The sequence below is a fragment of the Cololabis saira genome, chromosome 4 (genome assembly GCF_033807715.1).
Source record: "Cololabis saira isolate AMF1-May2022 chromosome 4, fColSai1.1, whole genome shotgun sequence".
Classification (NCBI taxonomy): domain Eukaryota; kingdom Metazoa; phylum Chordata; class Actinopteri; order Beloniformes; family Belonidae; genus Cololabis; species Cololabis saira.
This window is the reverse complement of record NC_084590.1, coordinates 29046188-29062692: the sequence shown is the minus strand read 5'-3', so window position 1 is coordinate 29062692 and position 16505 is coordinate 29046188. Positions and strand designations below refer to the sequence as shown.

Here is a 16505-nt window from a genome sequence, read left to right as displayed (position 1 = left end):
CTCCAAACATAGCACAACACCCACTTTGTGCTGTTGATTCAATTCTTACAGTGAAGGAAAAAAGGGAAGAAAAAAAGTGCTTTCAAAAAGACATGAGCTTGGAAATTGCACAAGTCTGGATTTTAATAGATCTACATGTTAAACACATGGTAGCCTTAAACACACCAGAGAAATACAGTTCACCCTTCCTCTTTGCAATTTGTTTGGTTGAACCTGGACTATTTTAGGAGTGCGTTGAAGGAACGATCTGCTTGGGTGGCACGATCTGCTTCGTAGACAGCTTGTCAATGAGACAAGATTTCTCGTCTCCTGGGAGATAATTAAAGAGGAATAAGCGGGGACAAGCGGCAGGGGGCGCAATTATTTTATTTCCAGTGGTTATCTCACTTGCCTGGCCATCTTAGAAGGGACTCTTTTTTATTATTATTATTTAAGTGAGTTACACAACTGAGCAATAATTAGGGGATACATAAACTGGAATGTTTACACTACAAAACAAATACCATCATGTATCCTGCAAAATAAAGAAATCTCAGAAGAGAGCCAGGATGAAGACATCAGTATACTATATGTGCCAGGATGTCGTGAAAAAAACACGCAGGAATGTTTTCTGTCATAAAACATTCACCCAAACTATCTGAGGCACACTGTCTCACGTTTTTGTTCCCCGTCTCTTCCTTTACTGACTGAAAAGTATCCCGCTTGATTTAGAGTGTTAGAAGATGAAAGGAATGGGGAGATGCAGCTTTTTACAGAGGGCAGAGGTGATGGGGAAAGGTTCAACTTTGATGGCTCACTACACAAGAGACTGGGTCCTGAGAGGAGTGGAGGCTCGCAGCAGCTCCTCCCACAGCTCTGAAGCTCTGTCAACCAGGCGTCCTCCTCTGCAGAGAAGCCCCCTTTGTTTCCAAACCAAATGCTTTAAAATATTCATAACAAAAGATTTTCTGAAAGTGGGTGAGATGACTTAATGCAGCTGACTCATTGCTACACACACACTAATTTTCAAAAAATAAACAACAGAGGACAGATGCAACATATGGGATCACATCTGGTCCGACAAACTAAAAAATCTGCTTAGAAGTCAAGAGGTAAAACGCTCAAATCTTTATTATAAACTGTTACCTTTTTGCGCAAATTGTCAGAATTCCTGTTTTTTCACGTTAGATTCACACATCTTAAATGTCAAAATATGGCCTGCACTTTTTAAGGCAATTTCTCCCCAAAGCATTGCTTCCTGCTCTTTAATTCTCCTCGACCATCAGGGCGCTGCCTTACTGTAGCTTTGACGCCACCAAGAGGACAAACTAAGTACAGTCTTTTCTCTTGTTTGTTTGCTTAATTTGTTGCATTTGTTGTTGCGTAACTATCAGACAGATACAATACTTCACGCTCTGGACCCGATGTAGAGACCTACACTGGAAAACTGGCAACAGCATTTTTCAAGGCTGTATGTTTATGGGTTTCAAGAAAGATGGAGTGATACATTTGGAGATTTGTGAGGCTCCGATCCAGAAAAGAGTGAACAAAGTGGAAAAAGTGGGGGGCCAAAAAGGGGGGCAAATGGGTTGCTTTTGAGAAATTTCAGAGCTTCAAGCAGGCTCCTTTAAGGGCTACTGACTTGCCAGGATTACAGTTCCAGCACTAGAAGTTGTGTCATTAGGTTTTTGATCATATACTCAAATGTAAAAAAAAGAGAGAGAAACAAACACTTTAAGATAAACAGTTGCGTAAAAAGCAGCCATTATTTTCTATGAGATCCCTTTTAAAAGTGCAAAGTTGAGTGGAAGAGAGGAGCTCATCGACACTATGTCTCTGTCTCACATGAACAAACACATGCACACAGTTGGCTGTTGTTGGCTGTGACTGGGATGCTGTGGGGAGAGTGGGGCTCAGTGTGACCAGGCAGTGAGGCCAGTGTTGCAGGCAAGCAAGCAAGCAGGCTGTGGAGGGAGTGTTGCACCGCAGAGACGTGCCCAGGGTGGATAAACCATGCTCACTAAGTGGGAGAAAGACTCTGCCCAGGACACAAGATGAAGGTGGAGAGGAAGCCCTCCTTTATACGCAGCAGATTCACTGACATTCCTCCACTACTGACGCTATTTGGCCTCTTCCTCCTCCTCCTTCTTCTTTTCTCAGGTGGGTCCTAATATTTTCTCAATCTATCCAAAAAAATAAGAAAAAGATACTTTTGAAGACTTGTGTCACAGAAACCAACTAGAAAAAAACCCAACAAATTTTCTTGCAACGTAAATAATCAAAGAGAAGTCAGAATGATTTAAGTTAGCACCTTATTTTTGTCGTTTTGCTGTATTTAGAAAGTTAGAAATGCTTTTTTTTACTTTTATGTGTCATCTCAAACCAATATATAAACCGGCACCCTTGTTCTTTTTTAAAGTGGAGTTAATCCAGGTATTTGTAGTGTCAAATATATATATTTTTCCTTTTGTATTGTATTGTTCGTTGCACAATGGATTGGTTCATGGGTGGTGCACAGCGCTGGGCCCCCATTTTTACGCTGAAAGAAGCCTTGAGTGGGCATTGAAGGTGTGTATGAGGGGAACGTGGAGGTCAAGTGTGATGATAAAAAAGTTCTGTCAAGAACTTTGAACCTGACAGGGCTTGCTTTCCTTTGTGGAAAGATTAATGTGTGTTCATTCGAGAGAAATAGTGCTGAAGAGTCAAAAAGTTAAAAATGTGTGCTTTGATTTCACAACAGTACCATGGGCCCGGTTTACACAACCGGACCAGTTTAAGTAGAATCACTGGATCCTGTGTCTATCTCCAGCTTCACCAGTGACAAAGAATTTCTATCTCTAACCCTCTCTCGCTCTTTTCAAGAGAGGAAACTAGCCCCAACAATCGTGCCCTTTGTCTTATCGCCTTGGCAACCCCTGTCAGGCAGACCAAATGGTTACCAAGGCAATGAGGCGATGCCCTGCTAACTGGCTCACTGAAAAAGAATAGTGAGCAGTGCAGAGTCCCTCACTCCCTTGCTCCCTCTCTGAGATTGATCTCTCCATCACTGAGGACAACAGTAGGATGCCCCTCACGGGCCCTCCGCCAGTTTTTAGACCTCCATGTGTCCAGCTACAGCAAAGTAATGGGAGCCGCCACTGTGAACATAATAGGTCTGCTTTGTTTGGTTTCCAAGACGGGGCTTGTCCATGACGGCAGAAATGTGTCTTATTAAGTCGTATCCCTGGATCTCTGCAGGAAGCGGGTAATAACTCGGGATTAACTGAGGAACACAAATCAGAATTAATACATCATTTGTTCACTCAAAAAGGTCTTGGGGAATTCCAAGGTGATAAGGAGGTGGAGGGGTGGAGGTAGCTGAGGGTAGTGGTGGAGGCATGAATAGCAATAAGTAAACTACTGAATTTCTCAGCTTGAATCTTACATAATGATGTGTAATGACAGTCAAGAAAAACAGAACTGAGATATAGATGCATCCACTCAAAGAGGGGGTGTAGAATTTTTTTTTTAAAGTTTCAACAATAAAACTGCACCATCCTCTACTTATCCGCCTCAGTAAGTATGGGAGGGAAGTACAGGAGTAAGAAAGTTTATGACAAACTAGGAATTCTGAGCAATTCAGAGCTGAGGCCACCATCAACTCTGTTCATGTTTTGTCTTTGTAACATCGCAGACTTTTTATCTGCACAAAATCACTCTGCAGCACACTGAAGGAAATGGGGAAATCCCTAAAAGCATAGTCATGTTTTAGTGCTTCAATCAAAAACAATCATTGTGAGAAACTGTTGAAAATATAAATAATAATGGCACATTAACTATTCTGTTTCCCACGTAGACGTCAAAGAGATTCTGTTCCGGCTTAAACCATGTAAATTATGAAAAAAAATTCGAAAAAAAAAGGCAGATCATAAGAATTTGAGTTTGATAAATATTTTGAGCTATGGCGTAATCTTAGCTATTAGTCATAACTGTGATTGATCTGGTAAGAATAAGTAATACAAACTACAAAAAATGGGAAAAAATAAGAGAGATCAAAAATAATATCAAAAAAGAGCTTCCACTTCAAAAACCACAAGAGAGATGATTCAAGAGCAAGAAGATGAGTTTTGGTTTAGTTCAGGTTGTTCAGTTTGGATATGATTTGTACATGTTAAGTGAGGCATATGTCAGGTAACGCTACATAAGTCAGGTAACGCTAGCAAAAAGCAAAAAATGTATTCCCCATATTATTCACTGTTGTTGTTACTGTAGTTTGTTTTTACATCATATCTGCATCCATTACCTCCCAGTTTGTTCTCTGGTCACTGTGGAGAATCACGAGCCTGAGTTTTACAACAGCCCTATCTGTCACTATATCCCCATCTGCCTTTTAACAGGTGAGGTGTCATCGGTGAATGTGACCAGCCAGGCCCAGGTGGTGAGGGGAACGTTGGGCAAAGAGGCCCTCCTGTCGGTCAGCTACTCCAGCAGCAGCGCTGACAAGCCTGTCATCAAGTGGCAGCTAAAGAGAGACAAAGTGAAACCCATCACTGTCGTGCAGTCCATAGGAACCGACATCATAGGAAACCTGAGACCTGAGTACCGTAACCGCATCCTGGTGTTTGAGAATGGCTCACTGCTGCTCCACAACCTGCAGCTCTCAGATGAAGGAGCGTACGAAGTTGAAATCTCCATCACAGATGACACGTTCACCGGAGAGCACTACATTGAGCTCACCGTGGACGGTACACAGCTACTCTCCTCTGAAAGAGCTGGGTTCTCTCATGTTTCCAAACATTTAAGCAATCAATGCGAGACACTCAGGAGGAGTTATAAGCTAAAAAAAGATCAGATAAAAATATGTTATCTTGACTTGAATAAGTGTAGCTATAATCCTGGAAATTGTTTTTCCTAAAATTAGAAAGCTACTCATAGTGTTGCTTGTGTTCTTTTGTAGGATTCAGGCCATCACCTGTTCTTAAATAACAAAGGGTCTACCTGCCTTTCATGCATTTAAATATGAGTCTCAACCCGACTACACCTTTTTTTCTACTGTTATCTTCCTCAGTTCCTGTGTCCAAACCTTACATCCAGATGATGGCCTCTTCTGTGCTGGAGTACAGCGAGCACTTCAACCTCCACTGTTCTCACGATAACGGCACAAAGCCTGTCTACAGTTGGCTGAAGGGAGGAAAGGTGCTGACCAATGACTCACGCCTGCTGCTTTCACATGACCAAAAGGTGCTGACCATCTCACGAGTCCTGATGGCAGATGACGACGTCTATGTCTGCAGGGTGGAGAACCCCATCAGCAGCATGAAGAGCATACCTGTCAAGCTTACTGTCTACAGTAGGTGGCATGTGGCACTGGGGGAATCTCGAGTTATACAAACTTTGATTAAGATTAAAGTATAAATACATTCCTTTGGTGTTTTCTAGGTCCAGTTATTTCCCTTAGCAACATCAAGCGATTTGAAAGTGTGAGTGTTTAATGATGAAAACTATGCACATTTCAGCATAAAGCATGTACTGTACTTCCCTGTAGAGGGAATAATTGCCGTACACAATACTCAGGCTGGCCTCTCTAAGAATGCTGTTTACAACTTATCCAAATCCCAACTGTGATTGTAAAACAGTTGGCACGCAGCGGCTGTTCCTGGGCGCCAGTAGAGACTCTCATGTTGAACTGAGAGAGAGCGAGAGGCAGTGTAATCTAATGAATGGGCCGTTATTTATGAAGAGGGAGGATAAAAAGAAGGCAGGTGGGGAGGATAGTTTGCCTCAGTGGACCACAGTAATTCTGACTTCATTATTGCTGCTCTGTGCTGTGCTACATGGACGGGCAGCACAAGGCCTTCAAACACGAGCTCTCTTCCCTCTGCTTGCATAACAACATGGCACAGAGCCACAAGGTGACTACTCAAATGTCCTATTTTCCTGCTACATTTGTGCTCGTGCATTCTCAAAATGACAAGCAATGTAAAAAAGACATTAGTTGAAAATGAAAAGTAAAAAAAACTTTCACTGTCAATGAGAAAAGGGAAGACAGAAAATGAAAATGTACAAGTCAATGGTTCAATTACGTCATTGACACAACTTTCTTTCTTTCTTTCTTTCTTTCTTTCTTTCTTTCTTTCTTTCTTTCTTTCTTTCTTTCTTTCTTTCTTTCTTTCTTTCTTTCTTTCTTTCTTTCTTTCTTTCTTTCTTTCTTTCTTTCTTTCTTTCTTTCTTTCTTCCTTCCTCTGTATATCAATCTGGTTTAGGACGGAGCTCGCTATACATCATCCTGTCCACCGGGGGCATATTCCTTCTAATCACCCTGGTTACAGTATGTGCCTGTTGGAAACCATCCAAGTGAGAGTTTCTCTTTTATCTCCTTTTCCGTTTTTTCTCTCTTACCCTCATTCTGGTTTTTTGCCTCTCACTGGCTTTGATATCGCACTTAATGATGTGGCTAGAATCTCAAGTAGCTCAACAGTGTCTCCATAAAACCACCCTGGGTACAGGGTGGAAAACACAAAAAAGTGTTTAGCTTGTCTGTATTCCTGTATGTAACTGGAAGCGTTCTGTGTCTGTCTAGGATGATAAGATTTTTATTTATTTTTTGTTAATTTCCTCTCTTGCAGAAAGAAGCATCGCCCTGTTCCCCAAAGTGTCCCTGTTTATATGGAGCAAAGTGAAATTGGCCACGACGGTCAGCAAACACTTTTAGATCTTTTTATGGCTTAAATGATTTAACTTCAAGAATAATTTCTCAGACTTTAATGTTAAGTTGTTGGTATGACGTGAGTCTCTGAAACATGTGATAATGACATTAACCAATCTTTTGCAGTTGATGTCGTACCCAAACCAAGTACTCTGGGTCGAAGAAGTCCAATGCCTCTATATGTTCTCAATGAGGATGTGAGTCACCCTTTTATCTAAAAATATAGAAACAATATTTCTGTTGACCAATTATATAACAAAGAAGCAAGACTAATAGTCTGCAACCCAGCTGGTGGCTTTGTCAGACTGCATTGAAGCTAACAAGAGAATAAAAACATTCCCACAAGGACAGTGGCAGCACTCTGTAATTAAAAAGGCACATCTACAATGCATCATGTTCCTTTAGTTTAAATACATGCAGGACAACATTTGCTCATGAGTTCTGACACAAAGTACAGCTGGGCCTGGTTATCATTTTCTTTGTGAGTAATTGCTCATAAAGAAAAGTTAATCAAAACTGCTATTATAATTACATGATGGAGTAAAATAACGGATTAAACGGCTTTTTACAAGCACCCAATGCTCAAAAATACGAAATTAAAGCAGAAGTGATGATATTCAGAGTTACAGAAACAATGAACAACCTCGGATTGGTCCAGAAGTTTGATCCACCTATTTGGTTGGCTCAGCTGCAAGGGAGAGCTCTGGAGCAGGGAAGAGTGTCACATGATGCAGAGGCAATCTAATTGCACCATTAATTACAAAAACTTCCCTAAAACGTAATTGCGCTAGAGTCTGTGGTTCTTGGACACATTCTACTATAAATTCTTTTGGGAACAATATGAAGTTGGATGATGATCAAGCAGTTACTCGTCCACAGATAGAGTCCTGCTTTGAATTTGGACATGTATCCTTGTCATACCTGTCAAATCTCCCGTTTTGGCCAGGAAACTACCTCATTCTACCCCTCTTTCTCGCCGTCCTCCCGTATTAGTATTTTCCCGTAAATTTCCTGTTTTTTAATATAATAATTTTTAAACTGCAAACTGAATTGTCACTAGCCTCGCGAGAACTGCCACCTGCTGTAGCCTGGGTGGTAGTTCTCACGAAGTTAGTGGGAACAAACTCGGAACAACAAATCAGAGATGGATGGATGTAACGAGAGAAGACATCTCTGCCAAAAAAGCGACTTCGTATAAATATCTCTAAAATGGGATATTAAATTTACTTTCCTAAAGAGGAGCAGGATTGGGTGATGTTAGTGTCTCTCACAGGGGAAGGACCGATGTCAGTCAGTGAATACCAGAGAGCCACAAGAGTGAAAATGACAAATTAAAAGAAAATGTCAATGTTGCACTTGAAAACAATCAATGTACAGAAAATATTTTAAAAAATAAGTGTGGTTTAATTCACCTTTTTGTTTTCAATTAGGCTCTATTAGCCCTATAGGAATTACATACATAGGAATGTCCACAGCATTTCAGTGTCAACAAAGGTCGGCCTATCAGATTCTGAGCACATATTTGTAGTTTGTAAGTGGTTGACAGGTAGTTATTTTGAATTTCTCGTAAATCTGTCTTAAAATGTAAGATACTGGTCCTTGGTTGGGCTGGTGGCTTTAACATATATAAAGTGGTCTCCCCTCAACCTGCCAACTCAGAGAAGGAGGAAAGCAACCAAATTCTGCAGTGTCTGTACAGCCGCCCGGATGAGCAATCCAGTCTGATGTGGCTTCTACGAGCCATCAGATTCTGCTCCCTTTCGTTACGTAACCAAAATGCAATTTCCATAGGTTGGCCTCTGATGCGTGAAACCACGCCCACAACTAACTCTGGCCGGAACAACAACAACTTAAGCTGGGCATACACTGCGCGATATTTTAAATTGTTTGATTCAGCCCCATCTCACACTGCACGACTAGATCGCTGAGTTCAAAAGTTCGCAGCCCACGGTTTATGGTCTCACACTTTACGTCCCGATGCTCTGATGCGACCCGTCTGCTCACACTATACGTTCATCATACTCACGTCGGACTTCTGTTACTGGAACTGCAACGTCGAAAAAGAAGTGGAAGAGGAGGAACCCCGAAGTGGGAGACACCAAAGATGCTCAGCAAAAACAAACACGCTGCCTTAAGCCTCAATTATAGTTCTGCGTTAAATCGACGGCGTAACCGTACGGTGCGCGTCGCCGCGTACCCTACGCCGTAGGCTCTGCGTTGGTGTAACGCGGAACCATAAATCAGCCTTTAGCAATATGTGCCATTCTGTGTGGCGATAAATGAAAAAAGATTAGACAACGTCGTGATTGGACAAGGAATTGGCTGGGCAGACGTGGGAAATGCAGTCTTTTTTTTCTGCTATTAAAACATGATTTGTAATGTGAATTTGCAACACTTTAAACTACAAATAATAGTTTTTGACGTGACATCAGAGATTGCGCTGCGCATAATCTCTGCGAAAGGATGAGGCCAATCGGGTCATAGCACTACTTCAACTGTGCGATACATTCACGAGCACACGATTCGTGATCGGGAGCTCATCGTAAGCTGTTAATCTCTCGTCGTTACCCCACGTATACTGCACGAGGCACGACCAACGATTGGGTCGAAATCTGGCCCGATCCAAAAAATAGTCGCATGACTGGAAAATCGGTTCAAAAAGAGCCGACAATTGCACAGTGTATGCCCGGCTTAACTCCGCCGGCCGGAGCTTCCGCCATTTTTCCGTAGCGGTGTATCACGTCATTCAGGCAGCCAATCAGCACAGAGCCTCATTATCATAGCCCTGCCCACTCAGAATCCCGCATAGATAATGAGGTTAGTGAATGGGAAGATAAAGACATGGCTCAGAGGCTGAATTTCTAATTTATTTGGCAAAAAAAATCAAAAGCTTGTTTGTAAGACATTCAAGGCCAGTTTTAAATAGGTATAAGATGCCATAATAGGTCCCCTTTAAATCCAAAACTTGACAGGTTATGATCCTTGTCTTTCAGGAGACTCAGGAGCGTCTGGAAGAATGTTCTGGCAATGTCGTCAGCCAATCAGAAATTAACATCCCTGTGACCTATGTTCCGGTTCTCCCCCCGACCTCCAACAGAAGTGACCGGCCGGTGTGGTCGGCCCCCCGCAGGTTCCCCCGCAGCCAGTCCCCGCTGGCCCAGCCGCTCCCGCAGCTGCTCCCAGCCCGCTCCCCCGCTCACTCCCCGGGCTCCAGTCCGCGCAGTTTCAGCCCGATAAGAAAGGTCCGTCCCCCGGTGGGCATCCCAGTCAGCCACCTGCCCGTGGAGGCGGAGAGTCTGGATCCCAGCGAGCAGGCGCACTGCCCGGCACAGCAATGACACCTGCTTGGATGTCGAGTTTTAAACTGTGACATGTGAAGTTGTTGTAGTTGTTGTTGTGTTGCACTTTTGCCGTGAGAATAATGGATCCGTCGCAGTCGAGTGAGAGATGAGTTCACCTCTAGCTTCCTTTATTCATCTGTCATTATTTCTCTACGGCTATGCAAAGTACTTTTATGGAGTTTTTTCTGAAATCAACTTCCATGTAGTATATCATGTATGCTGAGACAGTAAGAATTTCCAGTTCTGATATATATTTTGTGGAAAGTTTTGATATATATAAATATATATCTGTACATATGTAAGTTTTTTTTGTTTTTAAACAAATAAATAAACCACACATACTGTATTCTTATTCCGCATTAGTGTCACTGTATAACCAAAAGTAATAAAACCTGTTGTAATAACTTGTCTTTTTTGGCGTAATTTTCTGTGTTAATAACCACCTCAACTCACACAGATGTAAATACCTTCATTTATTTTTCAGCCTGTTACGAAATACAATATTGCTACAAAATTGTTGTTAAACAAAGAATCACAAAACAAAACCCTTCCTTTTTTTTCTCTCGTTTTTGTGAAGCAGCTCAGCGTGATTTGTCATGACAGTGTAATGCTCACCTTGGCCTTAAGATGTCACCCAAACACTTTATTAAATATCATCTGCAAGAGCACAAACGATAAAAAGGAAACTATTCCAAGAGTTATGCGTTATTAGTTGACATTCACTGCTATATTATACTTTATACTTTAAACTGCAGTAATAAAACCTCTTCTAAAAAATAAAATCTGGATGCTACAACACTTAGTAACTATAGGCCAATATCGAATCTGCCATTTTGGGGGGAAATCATTGAAAATGTTGTTTTCCAGGAAATTCAGGCTTTTGTGATGCAAAACAATCTTTTTAACACATTTCAGTCTGGATTTCGGCCACACCACAGCACTGAGACTGTACTCATCAAAGTCTTAAATTATATTCATCTGAATAAATGATACATGCAAATCTTCTGTTCTGGTATTACTGGATCTCAGTGCTGCATTTGACATAGTTGATCATAACATACTACTCAGCAGATTGGAAAAGTGGGTGGGACTTACCGGCACCGTGCTTCAAGATAGGGCCTTTTTTATGTCAATTGGAAACCATGAGTCTGAGAGAACCAAGATCACACGTGGGGTTCCTCAAGGGTCCATTATCGGACCGCTTCTATTCAAAATGTATATGCTACCCCAGCTCCAATTATTGAACATCACAACATTTCCTACCATACTTATGCCAATGACACACAGCTCTATATTTCAGTGTCACCACATGACTACAGTCCCCTGATCTCATTGAGTAACTGTATTCATCAAATCAATGAGTGCATGTGCCAGAATTTTCTCCAGCTAAATGCAGAAAAGACAGAGGTGATCATTTTAGGCCCTAAAAATGAAAGGGAAAAGATCAGTGCTCACCTTTGCACCATGTCATTGACAGATACAAATCAAGCCAGAAATCTTGGTGTAATTCTTGACTCAGACCTGAACTTCAACAGCCATCTAAAGTGTATCACTAAATCTGCCTCTTACCACCTGTTACGTGCCGTAGTGTGCGTGTGTGTGGGTGTTTTCTTTTTCCTTGTTGTAGGAGCTGCTGGGACAGTGCCTTGCAGCTGTTGCCCATCTACAATCAGGAGGCTTCGCAGGTGTGACAATCAGGAGACTGCTACAAAGGAGAGTGGACTGGAGCTGCCGGGTGGCTGTCCTGTGTGGACCGTGCTGTCTGCTGTGTGTGGTGTCCGTGGACTGCTCCAGTGCCCCCCCAGAACCGCTGTCTCACCACCTTGCGTTCTGCCAGTGTTTTGATTTAGGTGTATTCTACCAGTGTGTAGCAAGTTTAATTTGGAGTTTTTCCTGAGTTTTCCCGATCGTGCTTGGTTGTCCCTCCTTTTGAGTGGATTGTTTTTTTGTTAAATGGTTAGTCCTCCTTGTTGTCCTCGGTTTTTGGAGGATTGATTTGTGTTTAACAATTTTTGAGTCCTTGTTTATTAACAAAATCCCTGAATTTTGTTTAAACTCCCAGCCGTCATCTTTTTCCCTTCCCGGGAAATTTCTACTATTGTTGCTCCTGAACCTCCTAGTTTGTTCAGTATGTAACACCACCTGAAAAACACTGCTAGAATTAAAGGGTTCTGTCTAAACAAGACATGGAAAAACTTATTCATGCATTCATTTTCAGTAGGTTGGATTATTGCAATGGCATCTTTACAGGCCTTAACAAGAAATCAATCAGGCAGCTGCAGCTGATCCAGAACGCTGCCCCAGAGTCCTTACAAACACAAGGAAACTGGGCCACATTAAACCAGTCATGAAATCATTACACTGGCTTCCAGTGAGTCAAAGGATACAGTTTAAAATCTTACTGCTGGTCTACAAAGACCAATGGTCTTGGACCAAAATCCATGCTTGATCTGTTAGTTCCTATGAAGCTCCCAGACCCCTGAGGTTCATCTGGATCTGGTTTGTTGTGGTTCCCAAGAACCAGAACCAAGCAAGGTGAGGCAGCGTTCAGTTATTCTGCTCCTCACCGGTGGAACAAACTTCCTGTAGACCTGAGGTCTGCTCCAACTGTCAGCTCCTTTAAATCAGGATAAAAACATTACTGTTTACTCAAGCGTATTCCTAAATTAAATACTTACCTGCTGTACTCTACTGCCCTTACTTTTTAACAACTTGTGCTTTTTATTATTTTACCTCTTTTCTTATCATTTTATTTCATTTTTGTTTGTTATTTACTGTTTAATTGTGTCTTGCTGCTTTTAATGTTGATGTAAAGCATTTTGAATGACCTTGTGTTGAATTGTGCTATATAAATAAACTTGCCTTGCCTTGCCTTTATGGCACATTACATCTTGGACATACATACTGTCCAATGTGATTTCTCTGTTGACTTACAACCAATAATTATCTGAACCATTAATTCATTACTTTGGATAACTATAAAATATTTTAGATAATCAGCTGCAAAATGGTGTTTTATGTCAAAGTCAAGCGGTAAACAGAAAATATTAACAGAAAAACTAAAGGAACCTAATTTCAAGTATTTTCTATTACTTTAATTCATAACATCACCAGTTTTACTCAAGAAGCGTAAACAATTTATGGAGACAGTTTCTCTTTGCTTGTTAGTAGAGTACCTACACTGTACTTATTGACATTGTATGATATCCTTTATAAATAAAAAGAATTATTGTGAAAACAAACCAAAGAACAAAATATTATTTCATTTCATATATAAACTGGAGGGGGCACCCTTGGTGCAGTGTGCAGAGTTGGCTAAGTCACCCTGTAGGATCTTTGTGGTGGTCACACGCCCATATAAATGGTGACATTGTGTCAGAAAGGGCATTTGAGGTCAAATCTATGTCAAAACAATATGTGGAACATGATGATCCACTGTGGGAAAGGAATATTTTAGCTTATTTGAAGTGAGGTGGTTTGAAGTTCTCATGATGAGTGTCTTGTCTGCAGTAGACACCAGTCACAGTCACAGCACTCAGTCTGGAGAATCAAGGACCAATTCTGATGGGGAGCTAATGGCGAGAGAGAATGAGGGATTAGATCACTCATTTTATACCATCATATCTATCTATCTATCTATCTTTCTATCTATCTATCTATCTATCTATCTATCTATCTATCTATCTATCTATCTATCTATCTATCTATCTATCTATCTATCTATCTATCGAGGTACAGCATTTTTGTACTTAAGAGAGAGAGTTTTGTTTATATATGTTTCAAATTTGGCATGATAGAGCTTTGACATCCATTAAATAACAATGTTGGTGAGATCTCTAAGCTCTTTGAAAATGTATACAGGAAAACATTCTTCTGTAATTCTTGAACTAGTTTGTGAAACCCCACCCGTATCTGCAAGTAAATCTCTGTGAAAGATCATGTATTTATCCAGTCTCGTTTGTGTTTTGGTCAAATCAACATATTTCTTGTTTCGTTAATGCCAACATTTTTGAAAGCAGTTGCCCTGCATGACAGCTCCACCCATGTATGATGTCAGTTATCCTCAATGTGCCACATGGCACACCAGAACAGACTAAAATAAAGAGACCAAAAAGATTAAAATAAGTAACGAAGTGTATATAGATATTACACATAAATGCAGTACACGTACCTGGGTCTCAAACCCATTATCAGGATAATTCTTCTCTCCAATGGCGCAGCCTTAGATCTATTATTATGAAAATCTGCTTGATTTTATTGATTGCTTTTATCCTAACATGTATCTTCCATCATTGAAGGTGTGAGTCTTGTGCATAACCAAATCAGATGCGTCTGTTTTGATGTGGGTTCTGAACTCTTTGTTCTAATGGAAACACCATTTATTCACTGGCACACAGACTCATGAATACACATCCTCCAGCCCCATGGCCCCCATAAATTAGCAAACACACCATCATGTGCATGATCATTTGTTGCTTACAGCAAGTGGAAAAAGAGATTTCCTTAGGTAATAAAAGTGGGTCCTTTTCACTTCGCTTTTAATCAATTTTGATCCCACATGTTGTATATTATCCTACGATTTGTCCCATCATACCACACCTGTACTCCGGTGTGTAAGAAGAACTTGGAACAGGGAAATTAATGAGACTCTGGGGAACATCTGCACTTGTAAAGAGAATGTATGTGTGTGTGTGTGTGTGTGTGTGTGTGTGTGTGTGTGTGTGTGTGTGTGTGTGTGTGTGTGTGTGTGTGTGTGTGTGTGTGTGTGTGTGTGTGTGTGTGTGTGTGTGTGCACACGGGCGGGGAGAAGGTGTCCAAATTGAGCTAAATGGAGATGCTGTATGATGCTCTCCAGGTGTAATTAATTACCTCCTCGTGTTGCATGGCTGAGCCTCTGCTAATGTCCTTGTTGACACCAGCCTGTTTCCCAGTAGAGAAGAGTGACTTTATTGTTGGAAAGCTCTTCACAATTGTTCTTGTCCAGTCTGCTGGATCTGTATTTAGGTCAGTGGACAAAAGAAGAAGAAAGATTTCATGGTGGTAAAATCTTAACCTCAAGATTTGCATTATTTATCTAGTATGTGTTGTGCACTTTACATCATATTTTCCCACTGAATTTCCATTTTGTACTCCAGATTCTGTTACTTGCACCTACAGTACATTGTATCTAATACTAATACTAATTGGACAGGTACCCTTAAAAAATTCTAACTTTTTATTAAGAGTAAACCTAACCTCACCTGATTCCTTTTTCTGGTGTTTGTAAGAATTCTGCCAGGCGAGTTGTCATAGCATTAAGTTACGTTTACAGGCGGCATTGTTAAACTTGAAACTTCTTTCGTCACAGCCAATGCCACCAAAGCTGCTATGCTCCACCAATGCACCTCCTTGTTTGTTGCGGCATGCTAACGGAAAGAAAGATCTGGGAGGAAGAGTGTTTGAAAATGTCATCCCGGCGGTGACATCTCAGTTTGCAGGTGCCAAGACTGATATATTGAGCATTACCTCCCTAAACAAAACAAATGTAGCAAAAAACAGTACACACACACATACACACACACACACACACACACACACACACACACACACACACACACACACACACACACACACACACACACACACACACACACACACACACACATACATACACACACACACACACACACTGCACAATCATATACATCTATGGAGGTGAATGTGCTGCTTACATCTATAGGACTTCCAAAAAAAATATTTTTTTTCTTATATAGTAATTATCAGTGTTTTTTTGTTTGCTACACATAATGAGTGTAATTTTTTAATTGTGACACACATTACACAATTTATGTTCAGTACTTTGATTGATTGATATGCAGTGATTGTTAGTCACCAGCTTGGGGAAAATGCTCACACCTTATGAGATGATTTAGCTTGTTTGTTTGTTTGTTTTTTGTAGCTGCAGTCCCATAGCAACCAGTGTGAGCACTTCTTATATTCAGAGTAGTCTGTGCACGTCACATGTCCTTCATGAGCACTTCATCACTCACAAACCTCCCTCTCCTCCTCATTGCATTCAGAATGCATGCAAGCTGCACCCTCAGCTTCCAGTCTCCAAGGGGAAAGCTGCATCGCTGACTGTGTGAGTTCAACAGATGCTCTGATTATGATGCTTTATAATAGACCTGTGAAATACTTCCTGTTTTAATGCAGTATTTTACCATTTGATTTCATGATCAATGCTAGCTGTTATGTGAGGTAATATAATAATGCTAGTTTCCATTAAATTATTCTTTTTTTTTGCTTAAATTGTTGGCATCCTTGTCTTTTGCTAATGTTTACTTCTCCCTTATCATTTTCTTACTCTTGTTTTATTTTTTAACTGCCGTTAGAGTGCATTTAGTCATACCAACATAAATATCCCTTTAAAAAGAGGGTGTTCTTGTCTTATTTGTCTTCAGGTAAAGACCTTGACTTGTGGCTCATCAGGTTTGTCGATCAACGCTCTAAATCAGAATCTC

General features: G+C 40.9%; 1 protein-coding gene across 1 annotated transcript; it reads left to right on the top strand.

Moving 5' to 3' along the window:
- The first annotated feature begins 1837 nt into the window (after positions 1–1837).
- hepacama (hepatic and glial cell adhesion molecule a) lies at positions 1838–10386 on the top strand. The gene is made up of 7 exons (XM_061720314.1): positions 1838–2139; positions 4356–4703; positions 5027–5308; positions 6222–6312; positions 6585–6652; positions 6791–6861; positions 9658–10386. Exons 1-7 carry the CDS (start codon positions 2034–2036, stop codon positions 10000–10002), a joined length of 1311 nt encoding a protein of 436 aa, XP_061576298.1. The 5' UTR covers positions 1838–2033; the 3' UTR covers positions 10003–10386.
- The last annotated feature ends 6119 nt before the right edge of the window (positions 10387–16505 follow it).

Coding starts and splice junctions, on each gene's coding strand:
- hepacama (XM_061720314.1), top strand. CDS start 2,034: ATGAAGGTGGAGAGGAAGCCCTCCTTTATACGCAGCAGATTCACTGAC. Junction 4,704..5,026: donor CATTGAGCTCACCGTGGACG/GTACACAGCTAC, acceptor TATCTTCCTCAG/TTCCTGTGTCCAAACCTTAC. Junction 5,309..6,221: donor TGTCAAGCTTACTGTCTACA/GTAGGTGGCATG, acceptor AATCTGGTTTAG/GACGGAGCTCGCTATACATC.